The 25118-nt window shown below is 51.5% G+C and overlaps 1 protein-coding gene across 1 annotated transcript; it reads left to right on the forward strand.

Annotated features, from left to right (window-relative positions):
- Positions 1–57: 57 nt before the first annotated feature.
- LOC101689006 (solute carrier family 22 member 20) lies at positions 58–24730 on the forward strand. The gene is made up of 10 exons (XM_004770072.3): positions 58–1746; positions 1836–1939; positions 3955–4109; positions 7228–7396; positions 7894–8017; positions 8920–9035; positions 12510–12724; positions 14502–14610; positions 14801–15004; positions 24404–24730. The coding sequence occupies exons 1-10, from the start codon at positions 1372–1374 to the stop codon at positions 24498–24500; spliced, it is 1668 nt and encodes a 555-aa protein (XP_004770129.2). The 5' UTR covers positions 58–1371; the 3' UTR covers positions 24501–24730.
- Positions 24731–25118: the final 388 nt, after the last annotated feature.

Genomic DNA, 25118 nt, shown 5'->3' on the forward strand with positions numbered 1-25118 from the left:
GGCCTCCCACCATCCCCTCGCTGCGGCTCCTCCTGGGGGGGCTCACACCCCTGCTGGAGTCCGGGTACCTAGGAAGCTGGGGAGGATGGGGCTCCCAGCTGCAGGGGCAAGGCCATACTGGGGAGGTCCCCCTGACCAGCCTTGCTGGTCCCCTGTGCCCTAACTCGAAGCTCCAGAGGCCTGACCCCTGCCCTCCATGTACGCTCCGCCCGGAAGGTTCCGGCTGCAACCCGAACTCCCACTGAGCACAAACCTGACCCCCCAGGAAGCTTCCAGAACACAAGGGCCTCCTTCACCCGGACACCTGCAGCTTATGTAAGCTGCTCAGCCCCTCTGGGTCGCAGCTTTTCTTACCAGAGATAAGAGTGGCTTGCGGTGAGGGTAGAAGAGAGAGGACAGTGGGAAGCGGGGGGAGGTGGGGGTACGCCACAAACTAGGATGGTGTCTGCAGGGCAGAGGCTGACGGAGCCTGGGGTGGGGATGGTGGCTGCCCTCGGCGGCTGGGGGAGGCCCAGATAGAGCCCCGAGTGGCAGACGTCCTGGGCACTGCTTGCCACAGGCTGGTTCAGGGCCTGGACTCCCTGTCCCGAGCAGCATTTGACCCCCAGGAGCCCTAGAGCTGGGCCTGGGCCTTGGTGTCCCGTCAGTAGCAGGGGGCGGGGGTGCCTGTCACTTGCTGGGAGTCTGGGCTGGTGAGGGGGGCCAGGTGGGGGGCTGGCAGGACAGTCTCATGCCCCTCCACCCCCTTGTAGTTCTCTGTGTTGGGGTTTGGTTTGAGAGCGCATTGAGGTAATAGTCTGGACGGTCTGGTGGCCTTACCCGCCCACACACCCCACACTGAGGCTGAGTGCCTGCGACAGAGGCGGGGAGATCCCGGCTGCCTCTGAGCGCCCCTGCCCCAGCATTCCCATCCTGCCCCACCCCAGCTGACCCTGTGCAGCCTCTTCTTGGGGGCTGGGGCCCAGGGACTGGGTCCCCTACACTGTCTGGATTGGGCTCTGGAAGGTGCCTCTCGGTGGCCCCCAGGAGAGAGGGGAGCGTGGTGATGGGCGGCAGGGACTGCTGGGGTCTCGCAGGTGGGGGGGGCGGCAGGGGCGGGGCGGCTGGGCCTGCAGATCCCGGCGGTGGGCTGCAAGGCAGTGCTCTGGGACCCCCGGTTTTCTAACTGGGAGCAGAGATGGAGAGAAGTGAGGACCGAGGCCCTGGAGGGAGGGGGAGCCCTGCAGGCCTGGGGACTCCCAGGGCCTCCTATGAGGTGTAACCGGACCCCTCTGACCTGCCGGACGCAGGGCATGCGGTCCTGACCTCCACCTCCCGGGGGGGCCCATCCTTTATATAAGGCCCCAGCAGGCTGGGCCATAGCCCGTGGCCATGGCCTTCACGGACCTGCTGGACAGCCTGGGTGGTGTGGGGCGGTTCCAGCTCGTCTACACGGCCCTGCTCCTCCTGCCCTGCAGCCTGCTGGCGTGTCACAACTTCCTGCAGAATTTTACGGCCGCTGTGCCCAGCCACCACTGCCGGGGCTCCGCCAACCACACCATGGCCGCCACCAACCACTCGGGGGCCTGGCTGAGGGCCACCGTACCCCTGGACCAGCTCGGGGCCCCTGAACCGTGCCGGCGCTTCACGGAACCTCAGTGGGCCCTCCTGAGCCCCAACACCTCTGTCCACGGGGCAGCCACGGAGGACTGTAAGGACGGCTGGGTCTATGACCTCAGCACATTCCCGGCCACCATCGTGACGGAGGTCCGCGGGGGAGCCAGCGCGGTGGACGGGTTGGGGGGCTGCTGCCCGAGGCCGAGGCTAGAGCGCCCCTCTCCCTTTCTCCCCTGCAGTGGGATCTGGTGTGTGAGGCCCGCCCCCTCCGCGACCTAGCTCAGTCCATCTACATGGCCGGGGTGCTGGTGGGCGCCGCTGTATTCGGCAGCCTCGCGGACAGGTGAGCCTTGACGGGGAGCGTCCCAGCCACCTGAGCCTCTTCATTCATTTTACTTTATTGACGCTGATTGGTAGAGAGATGACGTATTCGCATGGTTCACCGTTCTAGAAGGTGTGGGAGAGTCTGCAGGGAAGCGTCCCTTTCCCGCTGCTGTCCCACCGTCCACTGATATCTAGAGGGCAGCCTGGTTTCTGTGTCTCTTTCCAGATATATTTTATGATTCTTTAAAAGTTTTTTTTTTTTTTTAAAGATTTTATTTATTTGACAGAGATCACAAGTAAGCAGAGAGGCAGGCAGAGAGAGAGAGGAGGAAGCAGGCTCCCTGCTGAGCAGATAGCCCGATGTGGGACTCGATCCCAGGACCCTGAGATCATGACCTGAGCCGAAGGCAGCGGCTTAACCCACTGAGCCACCTAGGCGCCCTCTTTAAAAGTTTTTATTTATTTAATTGACACAGAGAGAGGGAACCCAAGTAGGGAGAGCAGGAGAGGGAGAAGCAGGCTTCCCACCAAGCAGGGAGCCCGATGCGGGGCTCCATGCAGAGACCCTGGGATCACGACCTGAGCTGAAGGTAGGTGCTTAATGACTGAGCCACCCAGTTGCCCCAATATTTTATGATTTTATGTCATCCGTGCCACGGGTACATATGCTCTGTCTCACCTTTGTCATGCCAATGCTGGTGCACCCCACGGGTGCTTCTGGACCTGGCTTTTACTTCCCCTCCAGGCCTCTGCATGTTCCTTTACAAAGAACTTTCTGGTCCTTCTTCCTACTGTCCCTGCTGAAATTCTATGGTATGGATGACCGGAACTAAGAAGAACGGCCCCTGAGGGTAGCTGGAAGCCCTTCTAGAGGGACCCCAAGATACCCAACCCTGCGCTTGGCCACGATGGAGTCGGCTCCGCACCTGTCTTCTTGCTCCCGCCTTCCAGCTCGTCCGCCCCTTCCCCCTCCCCATCTCCCCTCCCTCCCTGCCAGTTCCAGAGGGCCCCCCGCCCCGGGCTCTGTGCTTTAGGCCCCTCGTGGGCAGCTCTGCCATGACTGTGGCCGTACTAGGTCATGGCACAGCCCGCCCTTCCTGTGGACGAGCTTGTCTCTTACCCACGGTGTCGTGTTTGTCACCAGCCCCCAGTGCAGGACGGTTACTTACCTCGAGGTGATTGAGGCATGTTTGCGTCAGAGAATGAATGCGTGAACAAGTGAATGGGTCGGGGGGCGAGCAGCGTGCGGCCCCCTTCCTGGCCTGCTGCCCTCCCAGCCGCGCCAGGGCTCCGGCCCCGGACCCTCACTCACACATGGGGCAGGGCCAAGGCTGGACCAGGATAACCCTGCTACCCTGAACCCTGACCTTCGACCCATTTGTGCTGTGACAAGCCCCCGTCCCACCTGGACCTCCCCAGCATGACCAGCTCAAATGAGGACTCGACGCTGGGGTCCTGCTCCCACTGGCCCCTGAGTCCTGGTGTGAGGCCTCTGTCCAGCCAGAAGCTCACTCAGGGGGCCTTCTGACCACAAGCCCCGAAGATCAGGAGCGGGGTTGGGGCAGGGAGGCAGATACACTCCTCTGGTGAAGGAACAAAAGACAAAAGACAAGTCTTGGGGCGCCTGGGTGGCTCAGTGGGTTAAGCCTCTCCCTTCGCCTCAGGTCATGATCTCAGGGTCCTGGGATGGAGTCCCGCATCGGGCTCTCTGCTCAGCAGGGAGCCTGCTTCCTCCTCTCTCTCTCTGCCTGCCTCTCTCCCTACTTGTGATCTCTCTCTGTCAAATAAATAAATAAAATCTTAAAAAAAAAAAAAGAAAGAAAATATGTTAAAAAAAAAAAAAAGACAAGTCTTCGTGTCCGGTTTTCCCTCCCTGACCCTCGGCAGCCAGCACCTGCGTCCCAGCAGGTGCCCCTGGCTCTGTTGGAGGGACTGGCCTGGGGGAGCCGCTTCCTCTCTCCCTCCCCCGGCAGCCCCCACGAGAGATGCGGCTGCTGCCCCCGGAAGCTAACCCCAGCCCGGCGCCCGGCTCAGGCTGGGCCGCAAGGGCCCCCTGGTCTGGTCGTACCTGCAGCTGGCAGTTTCCGGGGCCGCCACCGCCTACTTCGGCTCCTTCGGTGCCTACTGCGTCTTCCGGTTCCTGATGGGCATGACCTTCTCTGGAATCATCCTCAACTCCCTCTCCCTGGGTGAGTCCAGCTAAGGAGGGCCCTGGCGGGGCGGCCGGCTTGTGGAAGTGGGGATCACGCCAGATCTGTGGACGTCTTTACTATTGTGTTGGGATGCACGTCCAGTGACTTCCACTCAGAAACACTCGCCACCCCCACCCCGCCCCGGGGTTCTCGGGCTATCTGGGCTCTCCCCACCGGCCGTGAGCCGCAGACCCTGGCAGCAACGCGTCCCTCCATATGCTGAGAGACTTGGGTTGTTTCCTGTGTGCTATAGTCCCTAGGAACCACTTAGTAAGCACCTACTGTATGCCAGGTTCAGTGTGGGGTCACAAAGGGAGCTGAGATGCAGTGGTCCCCAAGGCTCCAGGCTGTCCTAAGATGCTGTGGCTCCAAAAAGGGCAGGGCTCACCCAGGCTCCTTAGCCCCAAGGTGGAGACCTGGCCCCTTGGGAGCCAGATGGGAATGTCCCCCACGCCCAAAGTGACAGGGTCAGTCCTCACTCCAGGCTGGTTTCCGGCTGCTGCTGGTCGCTCCGGCATGGAGCGCCGTCAGGCAGTAGAAAGCCTATGGTGCACACAGGCCGGCCACCGGTTTGTGCTAAGGGCTAGCTGGGACACCTGGGACACTACCAGGCTCAGGGAGGGTCTGAGGGATCCAGACACTGCTGCCGAAGACGGGATGGGTCCTTCATTTCAGGGATGGGGGAAAATCTTAGGGCTGGAGAACCAGGCCGCACCAGGCTCGCACACCTGACATCCCCCTCTCTGAATCAGGACCCTGAAGGTTGTTGATCTCACGCGTGATCCCCACAAATCCCAGCCCACTGGCCTCAGCCTCCAGGGCGGGCGCCCAGCCACAGCTGGTGGGATCGGAAGGCGGGATCGGACATGCACGGCCCGTGTCGTGCTAGAATTGGGTCTGTGAGACACACCTCCTACGAACACATAAACTCTCCTACCTGTGCACGCACCCATATACGCATATCCCTGCGCGCACACACACACACACACACACACACCCTGTACTACCACTACATACCAGATGCGGCTCTGAGCGCCAGAGATGGAACAAGGTACATAGCAGATTTCTGGTCCCACGGAGCCTCTGTTTTGTGCAGGAAGAAAGCCGCACAAACAAGCGGCTTATACAGTGTGTGTGAAGGGCACCCATGCTGCAGAGGAAACTAAAGCCCAGAAAGGGAATGAGCGAGCAGGGAGCTGGGGGGACGGTGGAGCGGCCAGGGCAAGTCCTCGCTGAGAGGGGTCACTGGGCAGAGCTTGCAGGAGGGAGGGGGTGTGCCCCGCCGCTATCTGGGAGAGGAACATTCCAGGCAAAGGCCCCGAGGGGTGTGTGTTTCTAGTGGGGTCAAGATGAGGGGGTTCTTTTTTTCTTTTTCTTTAAAGATTTTATTTATTTATTTGACAGAGAGAAATTACAAGTACACTGAGAGGCAGGCAGAGAGAGAGAGAGAAGGAAGCAGGCTCCCTGCTGAGCAGAGAGCCCGATGCGGGACTCGATCCCAGGACCCTGAGATCATGACCTGAGCCGAAGGCAGCGGCTTAACCCACTGAGCCACCCAGGCGCCCTCTTTTTTTTTTTTTTTTTTTTTTAAAGAATTTATTTATTTATTTGTCAGAGAGAGAGCGAGCACGAACAGGGGACCGGCAGGTGGAGGGAGAAGCAGGCTTGTCGCTGAGAGAAGGAGCCAGATTCGGGGCTCGATCCCAGGACCCCCCGATCATGACCTGAGCTGAAGGCAGGCGCTTAGCTGACTGAGCCACCCAGGCCTCCCGAGGAGGGGGTTTTTGTGGCGGGAGGGTGGGAAGCAGGGGGTGGAGTGGTGACAGGTGAGGTCAGGGAGTTGGGGTTGTAGGTCCTTAGGGCCTGTGACCACTTACAGACTTTGGCTTTGACTCTGAAAGGCAGGAGAACCTGGAGGACCCCAAGCCGAGGAGAGGCCTGACCTGATCTGACTGAGTGTTTGCCACCAGGGCGGCCAGTTCCAAGCCTCATGCCTCCCCGCCAGCCAGCCAGCGGCAGAGTGGCTTGGCTGCAGGGGTGGGGTGGGGTGGGGTAGGGCGGTGGGGGGAGTGGCTAGCTACTCCCCCAGGTGCGTGCTAGCAGGAAGGGCTCAACTGGATTCTGTTGGTAGAAGCAACAGGATTTGGTGATGGACAGGACGCAGGAGCTGCCTGCTTCTGGGAAGGGGAAGTGTCCTCATTAATGGGCTACGGTTGCCTTGTAAGAGCGTGCGTGATTTCTTAACCAGTGCCCCATGCGTGGACAGCTAGGTTGTTTCCAAGTTCTGCTATTTACAAAAAAATCATATAATTAAGAGCCATAATATTTCCTTTCCTACCAACCATTTATATCTTTTGCTGGTTTTTGTGGGCTTTTTCTTTTTTTGTTTTTTTCTTTTCTTCTGTTTTTTTTTTTTTTTTTTTTCCTTTTGGTGGTTTTCCTATAGATATATAAGAGCCCTTCCAATATTAAGGAAATGTACCTTTTATCTATAATTTGAGTTGCAAAGTTTTTGTTTGCATGTTTTTGTTGACATTATGACTTGATTTATGGTGCTTGTTTGTTTTTGTTAAAGCCAGTCAAGGCGTTGGTTTTTATATGCAGACACTCTTATTTTTATAAAGTCAAATTTGTTGATTTTCCCATTCGTTGCTTTTGTTTTTTTTCTGGGTTTTCTGGCATTCTTAGAAAAGATTTTCCTGACTCTAAGATTGAAAAAAAATTGCCATGATTTTTTCTAACATTCTTGTGGTTTAATTGGTTATATGTATTTTTTAATTTTTTTAAAGATTTTTTAAAAAATTTATTTGTCAGAGAGAACACAAGAAAAGGGAACAGCAGGCAGAGGCAGAAGCAGGCTCCCCGCTGAGCAAGGAGCAGATGCAGGGCTCGATCCCAGGACCCTGGGATCACCACCTGAGCTGAAAGCAGATGCTTAACTGACTGAGCCACCCAGGTGTCCCTTACTGGTTATATTTAGTTCTTGGGTGCACCTGTGTCTCAGTAGATCTCTGGAAAAATTTCAAGTGGCCACAGAGTCGATATGAGGGCACAGGTGCATTAGACAACCTTGGGGGCTGTGGTGCCACTGATCCTGCCCTGATTCCCTCTGCAGTCGTGGAGTGGATGCCCACCCGGGGCCGGACCGTGGCCGGGGTCTTGCTGGGGTACTCCTTTACCCTGGGTCAGCTCATCCTGGCCGGAGTGGCATACCTGATCCGCCCCTGGCGCTGGCTGCAGTTTGCTGTCTCTGTTCCGTTCCTCATCTTCTTCCTCTATTCTTGGTACGTCCCGACATGGAGGGGGGTTGGGAGGGTGCCCCTGTGTGACTGAGCCTTGCCGGGCATGGTGGGGACTTGAAAGGGGGTGGATGCTTGTGGGGACCACAGGCTCACAGGCATTGCCCACGGCTGTCAGGAAGCTCTGATAAAATCCCTTCCGTTGATGTAGGGCTCCAGAACGTTCGAGTGGTTTTGCTTTGCTCATCAGTTCCTTTGCAACTCCCAACAGGAGGGGAACTGAGACGCAGCCCAGAGAGAGCCATGACTTATTCAAGCCACACGGCAGGGTCAGAACCAGATTCAAAACTGAATCTGTCACCGTTTTTTAGGTGCCTTTCAGTGGGTCCCTGTCCGCTGTGCTTTGGGAAAGGGAAGCTGGTGTGTCCCCAGTCTTCCTGAGTCTGGAGGCGGCTGGAAAGGAAAAGAAGGTGCATTTGCGTTTGGAGAATGGAAGGCGCTCTACTCACCCCTGCGGTCCTTCATCCTTCTCTTGGTCCCAGGTGGCTGCCAGAGTCATCCCGCTGGCTCCTGCTGCACGGCCGGTCGCAGTTAGCCGTGGAGAACCTGCGGAAGGTGGCCGTCATGAACGGGAGAACGCAGGAAGGGGAGAGGCTGACCAAAGAGGTAGGCGGCGGGGCTGGAAGAAAGGGGAGGGACCGTTTCTAATCTGGCTGGTGGCCTCAGGATGTGCCAGGACTCAGTAGCTTGCCAGGACGCGCCCCACCATCCAGGTGGAGAGGCTGGGAGTGAGGAGAGAGGGAAGACTTCTGGGGAGGCGAGAAGGCATCACCATCGAAGGGCTGGGCGGTCTGCGAGAAATCATTTAACTGCTTTGTTCATCGGTCCATCCATCTCTGCCATGGGGAAATAACCCCATTCCCATGGAATTGCCGAAATTTAGATAAAATAATAAAGTGAAAATATTGAAGTAGAAGCCGTAAGAGGAAATTATCAAAGAATCAATAATAAAGGTACCCTTACGATAAATACCAGCATCAGAGAATTACCATTTGTAAGATCGTCACCATTTATTATGAGTAAGTAGGGTTTCCTCGAGCCCCATGCTAGGCACTCTGCTGAGGGCTTTATGCCCATAATCTCATTTAATGTGTTACTTTTGTGGTTGAGGAGGCCAAGTTTGAATGGGCCGGGTCATTTGCCTAAGAACACACAGTGGAAAGTGGCAGAACCGCTCAGAACCCCTGCCTTTAACCACGACCCAGGCCTATCTCAGAGTCTCTCCTGGGAGTGAGGTGTGAGGGTCCCTCCAGAACCACAGGTGGCGATTTCAGCCTAATCAGCAGGCAGCTCAGGAGCCCTGGGACTCACACTGGAGCCTCTGCTTCATCCCGAAGCTCTGGAAACAAATCTGTTGAAAGCCATCAGTCCCAGGATGCAGAGACTAGAACCAGCCATCTTGCCGGGGACCGCAGCCTTGACCTTCCTCTCCCCAGATGAAGGGACTCCTCGCAGGAAAACAGGGTCCCAGATCCTTTCCTTTTGCTGATCAAACTTCCCGTGTCCAGGTGGTGAACTCCTACCTCCAGAGTGAGATCGCAAGCGTGCGCACCTCTAACTCAGTCTTGGACCTCTTCCGAACCCCGGCTATCCGGAAGATCACGTGCTGTCTCATGGTGGTCTGGTAGGTGATGTGCTCGAGCCCACGTCTTTGACCTGAGGCAGGGCCAAGCCTCCTCTTATCGCCACTTCCAAACTCTGTTCTCAAATACTCTTAATGCAATGAGCAGGTGAGCCTCGTGAATTCGACCTTGTTCCCTACCCTTTATCTACGGTTCTCTGGCCCTCTGCTCAGTGCTAAGATGTGGTCATAGATGAGACATTTGTGCTGATCTGGGGACCCCACATCTGGACAGTGGGTCTCACCTTGGTGGGGCTGGGGGCGCCCATTGGAATTACCCATGCAGCTTTTCCAAAATGCACCTTGTCCCCTCCTGATAGGCCCTTTGGGGCTCTCCAGGAGATTCTAGGAAGTGTCCAACTCTGGAGAAACACTTGTGGGTCAGGAAGGGACAGACAAGGAGACAATAATGTCTATGAGGTATGACAAGTGTCCTTACAGCAGTTCTCCTGACTGGAGCTGCCGAGCACATCATGCAGGAGATGGCGTCTAAGTGGGTTTTACAAAAACGGTTGTGGAGTTTGCCAGGGGACCAGGAAGGAATTCAGAGCGGCCACCTAGATAAACAGGAAGTGTAAAACGGATCAAACCACAAGGACAACTTGTTCCCATTAGCACAGACTGGAGCTGGCAAATCCTAAGATGAGGAATGGATTTAGAAAGGGGGTAGAGGGTATTTTAAGGACCAGGACTAGGTATGTAAATAGTAAGGGTTTGTGAAGTAGGGAACACAGGCTACAAGTCATCTGTTCTCAGGAGGACACCCAGCATTCTTACTCAGTGGTTACCAGCCAGGCTGTGGTAGATGACCAGATGACCTGGGTGACCTTGAGCGAGGCAGCCAGCCTCCTGGTGCCACAGTTTCCAGCTTAGATGCCTACCACTAAGGTCCTTTTGAGAACTAAATGTTTAGACATGTAACCCCCCACACCTGGCCAAGTTAAGTGCTCAGGTAGAGTCTAGTCTCTGATTTAAGTTTGGAGCTGTGTCCCCTATGCACTGGTGGGATTGTCCACCACTCTGGACCTTTGGAGGGCTTCTGCCCTGGGCAGCCAGAGGGCTCCTCAGAACCCAAGTTGGGGCCCACCCCCTGCTTCGCTCTCCTCTTCCCACCGGGAAGAATCATCATGAATGAAAAATTCCAGGGTTGAAAGTCCCCTCTTGGATCCTTCTGGAGAGAATAAGCTAAGGCCCGTTTCTGTTTGAAGGAAGTAATTCGGGCAGCTAGGGACTGGGTCAGCCGGATGGAGTTTCTGCAGGCAGGTGGGGAGATTTGGGAGGAGGAAAAAGAATTTTGAGGAACTGGTAGGCTTTCACAAGCTCCTGTTGTAAATGCCTCCTGTAACGTGGATTTCTTTTTCTCTACTGGTTGGTTGTTTTTTTATTCCTAAATTACAAAACCACTGCATACTCATTGGGAAAAAATTTGATTTTTCAAACAACCCAGAAACGTAGACAGGGTCATGTATTGGTTGTGAGACTAGACTCAAGTGTAGTTCAATTTAAAAAACAAGACAAGGGGCACCTGGGTGGCTCAGTGGGTTAAAGCCTCTGCCTTTGGCTCAGGTCATGATCCCAGGGTCCTGGGATCGAGCCCCGCATCGGGCTCTCTGCTCAGCAGGGAGCCTGCTTCCTCCTCTCTCTCTGCCTACCTCTCAGCCTACTTGTAATCTCTGCCTGTCAAATAAATAAATAAAATCTTTAAAAAAATAAAAAATAAAAAATAAATAAAAAACAAGACAAAACAGGGGCGCCTGGGTGGCTCAGTGGGTTAAGTCTCTGCCTTTGCCTCAGGTCGTCGCCCAGGGTCCTGGGATCGAGCACCGCATCGGGCTCCCTGCTCAGCGGAGAGTCTGCTTCTCCCCCTCCCTCTGCCTACTTGTGCTCTGTCTCTCTCTGTCACATAAATAAATAAAATCTTAAAAAAATTAAAAACAAAATAAAAATTAAAAACAAGACAAAACAAAAGGCAGGACTCTGGAACCCGACTGCTTGGATTCGAATCTCAGCTCTGCCACTTATCTGCCACAGCTCTGTCTGTGTCATCTTGGGCGAGTTCCTTAACCTCTCTGTGCCTCAGTTTCCCCACCTGTAACACTGATATCATAATAATACCTACCACATAGGGCGGTTGTGGAGATTAGAAACATTCACGTATAGAACAGTATCTTGGTAAACTCAAGACTCGAACCTGCTATCACTGTACTGAAGAAAACCGAAAGCTCCTCCTCCCACTCTGCTCACCCCACCCCCCCAGCAGCAAGCCCTGCCAAGCACGAGTCCATATCCTTCCAGACCTTTGTACACAGACGACGCCACATGTATTCTTACAAAAATGGGTCAGTACCACACAGATCCGCTACTTGCTTCTAATAACGCAACCATCTCTGTAAATATCTTTGCGTGTTACATGAACCCAGACCTGCCTAGAGTCAACAAGAATAACTGTATCAGCTTTCTAGAAGGGTCTTTTCTTCTCCATCTCCCCGACTCAAGTAGCTGGGGGTAGGTGGGAGGAAGGGAGGCGTTTCTCAGTAAGCACTAAGGGGGCAGAGGCCGGGGTCCTGCTTGGAGAGAGCCCCCTGCCAAATTCCATTTTTCCACCTCCCTCTGCCCCCAGATGTCCCAGAGCTTGTGTCGCATGAGGTGTTGCAGGGAAACGTGGCCAGGCCGACCCGCCGGGTGCATGAGGGCCTGTCCCATGCTTTTATTGTTAAGTGGGCTCAATGACACCTAACGAAGTGTGGCATCAGGATGGCTGATCGCTGTGCAGTTCAGCGCCTGCTTCCTGCTTCGGAAGGCTGAGTAATCACCCGCGTTCCCCACGTGCGGTTTATCTACCCGTCAGTTGATGGACACTTGGGCTTGCTGCCACCTTTCCACTCTTGTGAACAGTGCTGCTATGAACACGGATGTACAAATAACTCTTTGAGACACTGCCGCAGGGACATTTTAAATTTCTCTAGAGCCCCCCCACCCCTCCCCGCAGTGTGGGAATTCCAGACCTTTGCCATCAGATTGACTGTAAACCCCGCCTCGGCAGAAGCAGCCATCTACGGGTGCAGACTTCTCAGTAAACATCGGGAGACGCTGTGAGGGTCCGACGGGGTCTTCGCCTGGTTGGAAGGCTCTCGTTTTCTCCTTCCAGCTCTTAGATGTGAAGTTCAGATCAGCCACTGAAGGGAGGAGGAGGGGCTGGAGCAGTGCAGATAGGGAAAAACACTCACACTCCGGAGCCCACATTTGGTCTCGGGGAGCAGGTGCTTAAGCAGGGACATGGAGGGAGGGTAGCCTGGGCTCTAAAACCCAAGTCAGAGACTTGGATTTGGTGAGGGGAAGGGGAGAGGGGCATGTTAAATTCAGGGGATTTTCACTCCCTGAAAATGGAGTCCTATGTCGTTCATCCTGTGTGCCATCTCCTGGGTCCAGAACTGTGGACCTTGGGCTGAAGCAGGACCGTTCTGCTGCATCTTCCAGGTTCTCCACCTCCATGGCTTACTACGGGCTGGCCATGGACTTGCAGAAGTTTGGACTCAGTGTATACCTGGTGCAGGTCCTGTTCGGGGTCATAGACATCCCGGCCATGCTGGTGGCCACCACCACCATGATTTATGTGGGCCGCCGGGCCACCGTGGCCTCCTTCCTCATCCTGGCTGGGCTCATGGTGATCGTGAACATGTTTGTGCCCGAAGGTGAGCCATCTGCTCTTGCCGTGACTGCCCGGGAGTCTCTGGGGTCTGGTGAGCCTTGACTACAACAAGGGAACAGGACTGAGGGATGTTCTTCAGGATCTGGAAAGGAAGTGACTATCTATTAGCAGAGTTTTTACTAAGCACTCAGGGCTCAGTATCAGGGTCATGGTGGAGAATTGGCAGAGACATGAGTCTTTGCCCCCAAGGCATTTACCATCTTGTCAGGGAGATCAGGTTGATGACCTTTGAAATTCCCAGTTCCCAGGGGTTCCAGTGTCAAGGAATGGGACCCAAATGTAGGTATCTAATAAACAGTCCAGTGATTCCAACAAGAAGCCGGGGTTGAATGTCAAGAGTCCTAGAGCTTGTGGGAAGCCAAGGGCTCATGGCCTTGGGCCACTTGTCTGATTTCTCAGTGTCTTATTACCTTCCTATGGAATGGTACATTACTACTATTGGTATTTTGACACATTTTATCCAATCTTTTTTTCTTTTTGTAGATTTTGTATTTGACATAATTGAGATAATATTATATGTGTGTATACATATGATTATATTTATATGTATGTGTATATCTTATTTATATATATAAAATATATCCTATTTCACTATATAACATAAATGTGCTTTTTCATTTTATTTATTTATTGTTATTATTATTTTTAAAGCTTTTTTTCATTCAGTTTAGAGAGAGTGCCAGAACATGGTAGGAGGAACAGAGAGGGAGGGAGAAACAGACTCCCTGCTGAGGAGGGTTGACCCCAGGATCCCAAGATCATGACCTGAGCTGAAGTCAGTCGCTCACCCGAGCCACCCAGAATCCCCTATTTATTATTATTATTTTTTAAGTAGACTCCATGCCCAGTGTGGAGTCCAGCGTGGGACTTGAACTCATGACTCTGAGGTCAACACCTGAGTTGAGACTGAGAGTTGGATGCTTAATGGCCTGTGTCACCCAGGTGTCCCGAGATGCTTGTTCCTGTTCATACAAATGTCCCATGACCCCAGTGTTGTATTACTGTATGACAATTCATCCAGATTGGTGTTTTACAACTCTGGCTGCTTGTTGGAATCTCCGAGGGACCTTGAAAGAAATACCCAAACTTGAGGCTCTCCCCAAGAGGCTTTAATGTCATGGAGGGGGGTAGGGTCCAGGTGTGGGTATCTTTTACGTCTTCCCTCCTGGACCCAGTGCACAGCCGGAGGATGTACCATAATTTCCTTGACCGTTGCTTGGAGGTTGGGCGTGCCGTGGGGGTTTTACTGTTCATAACCAACAGCAGGACAAGTTAATAATGGTAAGAGCAAACATTGAGTGAGCGCTGAGCCCTTTGCACTCCTGACGTCATGGAAACTTATGACAACCCGGCGAAGCAGGTGCTGGTATTTTCCTCATTTTATGGTTGAGGACACCAGAGAGGTTAAATGCAAGTGACCAAGATCACCCAGCTGGCTCAGAGCTGGGGTTTGAACCCAGGCCTCACTCCAAAGTTTGTCTTGCCTCAGAAAGGGGAAAAAGAGGCAGAAGTGAGAGAAGAGCAGGGTGGGGCATTCCGGGGCCTCGGGGGGCAACATGAGGTGATGCGGATTCCAATCCGTGCCGCCCGCTGCTTGGCCTCCCTCCTCCCTTTTCGGGCTCTGAGCCTCAGCCTCAGCCTCTTCCCCATATCCCATCCCCTCCCGAGCACCCCTGCTCCCACTGCTACCCCTCTGCCTCCCTGACCCCTTTGGGGCTCTGAGCTCCCCCTAACCCCTGGCTCTGTCCACCTCTCTGCAGATATGCAGACCCTGCGCACGGCCCAGGCAGCACTAGGCAAAGGCTGCCTGGCCAGCTCGTTCATCTGTGTGTACCTGTTCACTGGAGAGCTGTACCCCACAGAGATCAGGTGGGTCCATGGGGTGAGGGGAGCAGAGCAGCACCTGCCCCAAGCTGGGAGACCCCGGAGCCCCAGGCCTCAGCACCTGCTGAGTTTGGTGAAGCAGGACCCCTCCTTCTTTCCATCTGCTCCCTGACACCCGGGGCCCGGCCCTCTAGGCAGTCTGGGCCACAGTCACTGACCAGTCTGCACTTTTTAGGCAGATGGGGATGGGCTTTGCCTCGGTCAGTGCCCGCTTTGGGGGTCTGGTTGCACCCCTGATCACCACGCTCGGGGAGTTCAGTGCCATCCTGCCCCCCATGGGCTTTGGGGCCACTTCGATCCTGGCTGGGCTGGCTGTCTGCTTCTTGGCTGAGACCCGCAACGCGCCCCTGCTGGAGACCATCGAGGCCATGGAGAGGAGGTAAGGAGCCTCTGGGCATGGTGGGGTGGGGGTGGGGCCAAACAGGCTGCAGGTTCCTGTGAAATGACTTGGGGCCATGAGGGTCCTCCCGCTGCGGTACCAATGTCATGGTGGGTGGGTGAGAGCCACACCGGGAAGACCAGCCTCGCCCACCCACCTTTGTGTAAGAGGCTTGGCTTTCATCAAGGACAGACCCAACCGTGAATGGTGACATAGAACAAAGAATAAATTGGAGACCAGGCAAAACAGGGAATGAGTTGAGGTCAAGCCTGGCAGAGACATGGGGATGACGGTTTGTAGGGAGGAGAGGTGCCACATTCAGAAGCAAAGAGAGGCCTGTGTGGCTGCCGGGGTGGCCTTCCAGATTGGCCCAGAACACCAGAAAGGGAAACGCCCCTTAATGACTTTTGTCGTATTGTCAGAAAGGAAAAGCGCTACCAGTTCTCTGGGGAAAGTGGAACTTTCCTCAACAATTAACATTGGAAAAAATTTCTCTCATGGATCTCCTTGGGGCGGTCACTGAGTAAGGTGATGTCCTTGAGGATCTTTCTGAAAATGCGGTGGACTTGGTGCGTTTCCCAGCAACAGTGAGGTCACCGAAGACCCTTAGATGGGGTAAGGGAACAGGGCCCGAGGCTGTAGCTTTCTCGGGGTCCAGCTTGATCTGGCAGCTGGAGCCGTTGCTCTAGGGACCTGCGAGGTGGACTGTGTTTGAAATCCGAGCTCTAGAAAAATCTCAGTAATGCCAAATGAATTCGAGTTTTGAGTAACAGAGCTCCCTTTGATCCTGCCAGGAACATTTATTATAAAGCTACTGTATGTTGTTACAGATGTGAACCAATTACATGATGGAGACCATTTACTAAAACTAATTTAATTTAATTTATTGAGAGAGAGAGTGCAGGGGGAGAGTGAGGGAGAGAGAGAATCTCAAGCAGACTCCATGCCGAGCACGGAGCCAGACATGGGGCTCAATTCCACAACCCTGAGATCATGACCTGAGCTGAAATCAAGAATCCAATGCTTAACTGACTGAGCCACCCAGGCGCCCCTAAAAATAATTTTATTTTTTAAATTGTTGAGGGGCACCTGGGTGGCTCAGTTGGTGAGGCATCTGCCTTTGGGTGAGGTCATTAACCCTGGGGTCCTGGGATTGAGCACCAAGTTGGGCTCTAGGCTCCATGCTCAACTGGGAGTCTGCTTCTCCCTCTGTCTGCCGCTTCCCCTGTGTTCTCACTCTGTATCAAATAAGTAAGTAAAATCTTTATTTTTTTAAAAAGATATTATTTATTTACTTGAGAGAGAGAGAGAGAGAGCAAGAGAAGGGAGAAGGTCAGAGGGAGAAGCAGACTCCCCGTAGAGCTAGGAGCCTGATGTGGGACTCGATTCCGGGACTCTGGGATCATGACCTGAGTCGAAGGCAGTGGCTTAACCAACTGAGACACCCAGGCACCCCAGTAAGTAAAATCTTTAAAATAAAATAGAATAAAATAGTTGGGAGAAAGCCATTCTTTCTCACAACGATTTGCTGATCAGATCTGACCTAGCTGGTCCTACAGGAGCCCGGTCATCCTGGGGGTGTGGAGACCTTGACCATGTGGCGAAACTAACCAACATCTAAAAACAGTGTTCTCTGAAGCTTCACAAATGCTGCAGAGTCATCCCAGATTTTGTATGGTTTTATCATTTATTTTTTACATTAACATATGTTTGAGGGTGTTTGTGTCTGTGTGTGTTGAGCGAGGTCTGGGGCAATCTCAAAAATACCCTCCTCGTCTGAACCCTAGAGGAGAACGTGGTCGAGACCCCCCTGCCAAATACTCTAATGTGTAATTCTCTCCAACAAGGATGTTCTGTTACACAACCTCAGTGGAGCCATCCCAGTCAGAAAGCTAATATTGATAAATGATTTCCATTTAATCCTCTGGCCTTGGTCAAGTTCTGCTTGTCTTCCCCACCCCCATCCCTGGCCTACCCCCAACATACTATAGAACAAGAGGATGTGGTTCAGAATCAGAAGAGGCATTTAGACGTTGTATTTCGTTTGGGCTGGACGAAGTCCTCCGGTGTTCTCGGACCCTCTAGACTCCAACAGATCGACAAGGTTTTATACTAGGAAGGACAAGTGTGAGGCCATAAAGTACACTTATAAAGGGCTTTTAAGAGATGAAGGATGCAAAACAGTTAAGAGAGGAAAAAATGCAGGCAACCATCAGGAAGGCCCAGGGTATCCTGGTGCACCACCCGGGGGTCCTGTCTGCCCTCTGGTCTCTGTCACAGGCTTTCAGCATGAAAGGGAGATACCGAAATCTCAGGGAAGCCTAGGCACATACGCCTGTTGAGGGGTTTTCTCGGTATCCCATTGGTCACAGCTAAAATCAGGTGGTAGAACCAGGTAAACCAACTGCAGACCATAAGTTCATAATTTTCAACACACCATACTAGACGGGCTGGGAGAGGCGTCCTCCAGAGGGAGAGCCCCACTTTGACAGCACCTGATGAATTACTGGCTAGTCTATTTCATCCTCGCTGTGGTTGATGGTCAGTGTCTTGGCTCCAGGTGTCTTTGAAGTTGAACACGGAGCTGCCACAGACTAGCTGTGAATTCACCATGACCTTGACCGTTTTGAAGATGCCAGACCAGTTGTTCTGTAGATTTCCCCCCGGGTTGGGGTTTTCCAATGTTACCGGTTGCAGCTTAGACATCTCTGGCACGGTTATCACAGGCATGAGCCCGAGTCCTGCTCATTGTATCCCACCAGCTGGTACAACTTTCTGACTTCTGTGTTCTTTCACAATTCTTTCAGTATGTCCTTGTTTTCTGGCTAGTCTAGCTCATTTCCCCATAGCTGTCTTGGTAGCAACCCTTTCCCTGACTACTTGGTTCATTTTAAGAAAGATTGGTATTTAGAAGCCAAGGTCCTTGGGGCGCCTGGGTGGTTCAGTTGGTTAAGGGTCTGCCTCTTGATTTTGGCTCAGGTCACGGTCTCAGGGTTGTAAGATGGGCCCCCGCCATTGGGCTCAGCAGAGCGTCTGTTTGAGATTCTCTCTCTCTCTCTGCTCCTCCCGCACCCTTCACTCTCTCTCAAATAAATCTTAAATTAAAAACAATCCAAGATCCACGTATGAGGGACTCATTATTATGGTTTTTTTCCTGCTCTCAAGACCTCTCAGCAGACAGAAGTAGGGAATATATGAATATACATATAGATACAGAGAGCAGTACATCTTTTTTTTTTTTTTAATATCTGTAGATCATACTGAAAACCATGAGTCACACCATTACTTCCAACTCCAATCCAACAGCACCCACCACCAGGTTTATCCCAGTTTGGTCCCTTTTCATATTTAACTCCCTTCTCTGACAAGGAGAAACCTGCCTTCCCTCCGCCTTAACCTAGTTGCCTAACTCATCAATCCCCCAGCATGTGACCCATCCCTCTCCTCCGCGGACCCCTCAACACCCGCCCTGGGCTCCAAAGGTCCATCCTGGTCCCTCTATGTGGACACCTACCTTGCTTTGCCCCACATGATGGCTTTAAGATCAAATTGTTCAGGAAGAGAAGGGAAGAAAAGTTTTCCCATATATTCTTGATGAGGTTGTCATTGTCATAAACAGATAAAGGGCAATCCCCCTGACCTCCCCACTCGCCAACCTCACATGCCTCTAGATGCCCCCTTGAGATTATAGCAAGTATAACAAGGCCAAAAGGTAGATGAGCCACATTCAGAGCCTGTTTGCATCTTGTATAAACTTTTGCATAAGAAATCTAAAGCTGTGAGTGATTTTTTGGTTAAGATTGTGTTTATTTATTTGAGAGAGAAAGAGAGAGAGCACGAGCGGCAGGAAGGGCAGAGGGAGAGGGTAAAGCGGACTCCCCACTGAACACAGAGCCTGATGGGGTCTTGGGGCTCAGTCCCAAGGTCCTGAGATCTTGACCTGAGCTGAAGTCAGATGCTTCCCTGTCTGAGCCACCCAGGCGCCCCTAAACCTGTGATTTATTAAGGAGGAAATAGCACGATGCTTTTTTAGCAAATAGAATGGGCTCACATCTTGGGGAACAAAACCTGCTCTTGGGTTGGAGCTGGACGAGCAGTTGCTTTGGGACAGTTTCTCAACCATTTCTCATTATCACCCCTCCCCTCCCCACTGCGGGGCTTTTTCTATATATACATTTCTTTCCCCCTAATCACACCCCCACCCTCCCAATAACAATGTAATACCACAGATACACTGTGTATCTGTTGACATACTGTGGCCCTTTGGAAGGCCACAAACCATTTACTATCTTGGATTTTTTGTGTCCCCCTCTCCCCCCACCAAGAACCAGTTTTTGCCTCCTGGAAACAACATCACCCCCATGAAGAATGAGTGTTCTTCATGATTACCTGTTCCAACAGCCATGGGACCTCTTGCAGTTAGGATTTTTTTATTTTTAAGATATTTATTTATTTATTTATTTGAGAGAGAGAGGGAGAGAGAGAGAGAGAGAACTTGATATGGGAGAAGGTCAGAAGGAAACACAGACTCCCCATGGAGCTGGGATCCCAGTGCGGGACTTGATTCAAGGACTCCGGGATCGTGACCTGAGCATAAGGCAGTCGCTTAACCAACTGAGCCACCCAGGCACCTGCAGTTAGGATTTTTAGAGCCCCTGAGGGGCTTATAATCAGATAAAAAAATTAATATGCTCCTGCATGATTCTCAAGGGTTCTGGTCCATGTTCTTCTTTAATAACCTGTCCAGGGTTCTTCTTGACAATTCCCCCATAACCAAATAAGAGACAGAGACAACTCAACTTGTTTTGGTTTTGTAGGAAATGGTGATGTTGGGGAACAGGAGGCAAGAAACAGCCTCTGTCGAGTGGAATTTTCTTTTCTTTTCTTTTTTTTAAGACTTTATTTATTTATTTGACACACAGAGAGAGATCACAAGTAGGCAGAGAGGCAGGTAGAGAGAGAGAGGGGGAAGCAGGTCACTTTTTTTTTTTTAAGATTTTATTTATTTATGTATTTGTCATAAAGAGAGAGAGAGCACACAAGTAGTCAGAGAGGCAGGCAGAGGCGGAGAAAGAAGCAAGCTCTCTGCTGAGCAAGGAGCCTGATGCGGGACTCGATCCTAGGACCCTGGGATCGTGACCTGAGCCGAAGGCAGCAGCCTAACCCACTGAGCCACCCAGGCATCCCCCTGGGGTGTCAAAGATTAAGATGAGAAGAAAATGTCTCTTTCCAAGGTTCATGTTACCCATCTCCAAGATGGCGGCAAACCAAGAGGGATCAGCAGTAACACACCTTCTACTACTGGTTCCTGGGTTATGTAAAGATGTAAGGGAACCTCCTCCGTTTTTACTTCACAGGCTGCCAAAAATCCATTTGTTAATGAATAATTTCTATGTAAATTGTTCCCATCCTTCATTAATCACAAGAGCAGATACTGTTTTTCCAGAATGGTCTGTATGCCTGGTGTGGGGCCAGGTCAGCCTCTGTGACCCAGCTGGGCTTCTGCCCCAGTTTGTTGGGGCAACACAGCAAAGGAAGAGTGGACGAACCCTGCTCAAAAAACCCTCTTCTGTAAGAATAGAACATTCACAAAAGAGGAAATGCTGATAGAAAATAAACAGAGGAAAGCTATTCACGTCAGTCATAATCAAATAAATGTAAAATAAAATGGGAAAGAGGTCATTTTTAAATATCCAATAAGGAAAACATTTAAAACATAGTAGTAGTCAAGGAAGACGTATAGACAGGAAGGAGGAAACTCCTGCAAGTTTCTGGAAGTTTCTTTGGCATTACTGATCATGAGATGGCAAATTTTCATATGCTTCTAAGTAACAACAACATTTGCAGGACTCTGCAGTAAGCAAATAAGCTGAAATGTGGACAAAGGATATTGACAAGGATATTCATCACCATATTTAATACGCCCGGAAAAAATGTAAACTCTCCAGCTCTCCAACAATTTCAATCAATTATAATATACCGTGCAATAGTAAAAAGTTATGTTGATTAAGACTTTTTTTAAGATTTTATTTATCCACTTCACAGAGATCACAAGTAAGCAGAGATGCAGGCAGAGAGAGAGGGGAAGCAGGCTCCCTGCTGAGCAGAGAGCCGGATGTGGGGCTTGATCTCAGAACCTGATGCAGGGCTTGATCCTACGACCCCGAGATCATGACCTGAGCCGAAGACAGAGGCTTTACCCACTGAGCCACCAGGCGCCCCGATGAAGACTTTTTAAGGGCCTGGGGAATGTTTATACTATATTTTTAAACAGTATATTAAAATCAATTATGATATTTCCTAATTATGTCAAGAAATAAGAGACTCGGGGCGCCTGGGTGGCTCAGTGGGTTAAAACATCTACCTTCAGCTCAGGTCATGATTCCAGGGTCCTGGGATCAAGCCCCACATTGGGCTCTTTGCTCCGTGGGAAACCTGCTTCTCCCTCTCTCTCTGCCTGCCTCTCTGCCTGCTTGTGATATGTGTCTGTCAAATAAATAAATAAAATCTTAAAAAAAAAAATAAAGAAGAGACTCAAGGGATGTCTGGCTGGCTTAGTGTATGGAACATACAACTCTTGATCTTGAGGTCATGGGTTTGAGCCCCACATCAGGTGTGGAGATTACGTAAGCAAGTAAATAAATAAATAAAATAAAAATAAACTTCAAAAAAAAAAATAGAGACTCGCAAGAAAGAAATATCTTAAAATGGTGACAATTGGTGCCTCAAGGTATGAGTGAGAATTTTTTTCCTGGTTACTTTGCTTTTTCTTTTTCTTTTTTTTTTTTTTTAAGATTTTATTTACTTATCTGACAGAGAGATCACAAGTAGGCAGAGAGGCAGGCAGAGGAAGAGAGAGAAGCAGGCTCTCTGCTGAGCAGGGAGCCCGATGTGGGACTCGATGCCAGGACCCTGGGATCATGACCCGATCCAAAGGCAGCCGCTTAACCAACTGAGCCACTCAGGCACCCCCTGGCTACGTTGCATTTTAAAAAATTATCTACAGGGGTACCTGGCTGGCTCAGTCAGAAGAACAAGAGATTCAGTCTTGGGGTCCTGAGTTTGAGCCCTGCACTGGATAGAGATTAGATAAATGAATAAAACATTAAAAATATTTTAATAGGAAAATTATCTCCAAATTGTCTATATTGAGCAGGCTTTCTTTGGTAACCTAGATGGAGAGGCACACAATGAAAATAATTATAAGAATTCAGTTAGGTCGGGGCACCTAGGTGGCTCAGTATTGAGTGTCTGCTTTTGGCTCAGGTCATGATCCCAGGGTCCTGGGATTGAGCCCGCATCAGGCTCTCTGCTCGGCAGGGAGCCTGCTTCCCCCTCTCCCACTCCCTCTGCTTGTATTCCCTCTCTCCCTGTATCTCTCTCTGTCAAATAAATAAATAAAATATTTAAAAATTAAAAAGAAAAAAAAAAGAATTCAATTAGGTCATTTCCCAGGCACAGGGAAGCCCTTCTCAAGGCCCAGAAGCTAGGGATGGGTCTGGGAAGAGGTTAATGCTCCTTAAAGCCTGCCAAAATGGTGGAAAGACCCAGATGAGAGGCCACAGGGCCTGGACACATTTGTGAGGCTCCCGTTAGTGACCTTCCATGGAGTTTCTTCCACTGGTAGTGGGGGCTTAGAGAGGTGAGGGGTGGGGGATGGGTTTCAGGCTTTCAGCAGGAGGTCTGACGCTCCACCAAGACTAAAGCCCAACCCATTGGTCAGCTGGGACCTCCTGCCACCGTCTCACGCATGGTGAACACCAGCTGCATGGCTGACCCCAGTACACTTTTATTTTATTTTATTTTATTTTTTTAAAGATTTTATTTATTTATTTGACAGATGGAGATCACAAGCAGGCAGAGAAGCAGGCAGAGAGAGACGGGGAAGCAGGCTCCCCACTGAGCAGACAGCCCGATGCGGGGCTCAATCCCAGGACCCTGGGATCATGACCTGAGCTGAAGGCAGAGGCTTTAATCCACTGAGCCACCCAGGCGCCCCCCCCCCCCGTACACTTTCAATGCTTATTGTATTATATTCCAGAATTTAAGAAAAGAAGACCATGGATTTCAGGTCCCACAACAGGCCTTCTGGTCATCTTTGCTCATATGATAAATTTTAAAAATGGCATTGAGCCAGTCTAACCATTGGAGCAGTTGAATCTGGAGAATGTCGGCCTCTGGGTTTTTAGGAATTGTCTTTGGAAGGGATGGGGAATCCATGGGTGGGAGCTGAGGAGACAGAGGCAGGTGGGACAGGCTTCTGTCCCTCAGCCCCCACCTGGCAGGCACACAATGGGTGAATGGACCCAAGAGACAGAGTCAAAAAGGCTACAAGGCAGGGCACCTGGGTGGCTCAGTGGGTTAAGCCGCTGCCTTCGGATCAGGTCATGATCTCAGGGTCCTGGGATCGAGTCCCACATCGGGCTCTCTGCTCAGCAGGGGGCCTGCTTCCCTTCCTCTCTCTCTGTGATCTCTTCCCTTCCTCTCTCCTACTGTGATCTCTCTCTGTCAAATAAATAAATAAAATCTTTAAAAAAAAAAAAGGCTACAAGGCTTCAAGTGCAGAAAAGAGAGACATGGCGGGCAGTAGAGGGAGTAGAAAGAGACGTTTCTTTGGAATTATGTGAAGAGATAATCACACCCAAAAATGGCTTAAACCATTGGACTAAAAGGTTAGCAATAAAAGAGTTACAATCCAGGATGAAAGCTCTGATTAAACATCTGGAACATTGAAAACGTTCTCACACCGGAGCCAGGGAAAATAGACTAGAGAAATTGATGAGAGGTGTAAATGACGAAAACAAGAAACTAACAAAACTATGTAGAACAAACCATTCTCGGGCTGCACAATTCCAGGATGAAATAAAAGGGACCAAAACACGAATTATTTCAAAGATCGAGGAATACAATCGAAAAAGGCAAAACTGCACCTGTTCAAAGGATGGAAAGCCCCATGGGGCAGTCCTCATACCGTTTGGGAGGCCCAGCCCCTGACTTTCCTCTCTGCTCCTGCCTGACTGATTCTCTACCTGGGGAAGAGGGAGAAGGGCCTTGGCAGTGCCCCGTCCCCCCATGGTCTCTGGGGGTGTCCTTGGCCCGCAAGGGAGCCAGGCCCAGCCCCAGCAAGTTCAGTGAGCCTGGTGCCCCATTAACCAGTTGAGAGACCTTGGGTGTGTTTCTGGCCTCAAATCTTCGTTGGAAAACTTTTTAACCTTGCAGTCTTTCCCTGAGGGGCCCCCATGAGGACTAGGGGAAGGGCCTCTGTGGCTTCTACCATCCTTGGGGGTTTGCAGACAGTAGAGACCCAGGTCTTGAAGGCTGTGCACACACAACCTGCTTCTTGCCACCTCCTTTCTGCCTTTTTGTCTTATTTTTCCATTTGCCTTTTCATTTCAACAGAGTCAAAGGAGGTCTTTCCAAGAAGGATGAAGAAGAGAAGAGGGAAGAAATTTCTCTCCAGCAGCTCGGAGCTTCTCCCCTCAAAGAAACCATCTAAGCTGCCAGAAGCCTAGTGCTGGCTCACAATACCTCTTTGGATGTCCAGACACCCCCACGGCTGTTCCTGACGCTGATGGGGGTGAGGGAGGCCAAGGACCGTCCCAAAGAGCCAGCCACAAGCCAGCGCTCTGGTTCCTAGAAAGAAACTGACCACCTTGGGACGCCTGGGTGGCTCAGTGGGTTAAAGCCTCTGTCTTCAGCTCAGGTCATGATCCCAGGGTCCTGGGATCGAGCCCCACATCAGGCTCTCTACTCAGCAGGGAGCCTGCTTCCCCCTCTCTCTCTCTGCCTGCCTCTCTGCCTACTTGTGATCTCTGTCTGTCAAATAAATAAATAAAATCTTTAAAAAAAAAAAAAAAAGAAACTGACCACCAGCAGCCGACTGGCATCACAAATGTGTAGAAAGTCAAGAGAGACCCTGTCCAGGTGCCAAACATTGTGTCTTTGCAAGGTTAGGGTGGCTGACACTTGTGCCCCTGGTTGTCCCTGGGATGGCCCCACCCAGCTTGTCCTTGCGACCTCACTCTGCTCCACTCCTTTGGCATTTACTCTGTCTTGCCCATATATGCAATTAAACTCTTTTCTCCTAGTTTGTATGACTTACCTTCTCGACTAG

This window comes from Mustela putorius, unplaced genomic scaffold, assembly GCF_011764305.1.
Source record: "Mustela putorius furo isolate JIRA1106 unplaced genomic scaffold, ASM1176430v1.1 tig00000127_pilon_pilon_pilon, whole genome shotgun sequence".
NCBI classification, from domain to species: Eukaryota; Metazoa; Chordata; class Mammalia; order Carnivora; family Mustelidae; genus Mustela; species Mustela putorius.

Bases quoted from the DNA above. Each gene is read 5' to 3' on its own strand.
- LOC101689006 (XM_004770072.3), top strand. From the start codon at position 1,372: ATGGCCTTCACGGACCTGCTGGACAGCCTGGGTGGTGTGGGGCGGTTC. The intron at 7,397-7,893 runs GTACGTCCCGAC...TCTTGGTCCCAG, and splicing joins ATCTTCTTCCTCTATTCTTG to GTGGCTGCCAGAGTCATCCC. The intron at 9,036-12,509 runs GTAGGTGATGTG...TGCATCTTCCAG, and splicing joins TGCTGTCTCATGGTGGTCTG to GTTCTCCACCTCCATGGCTT.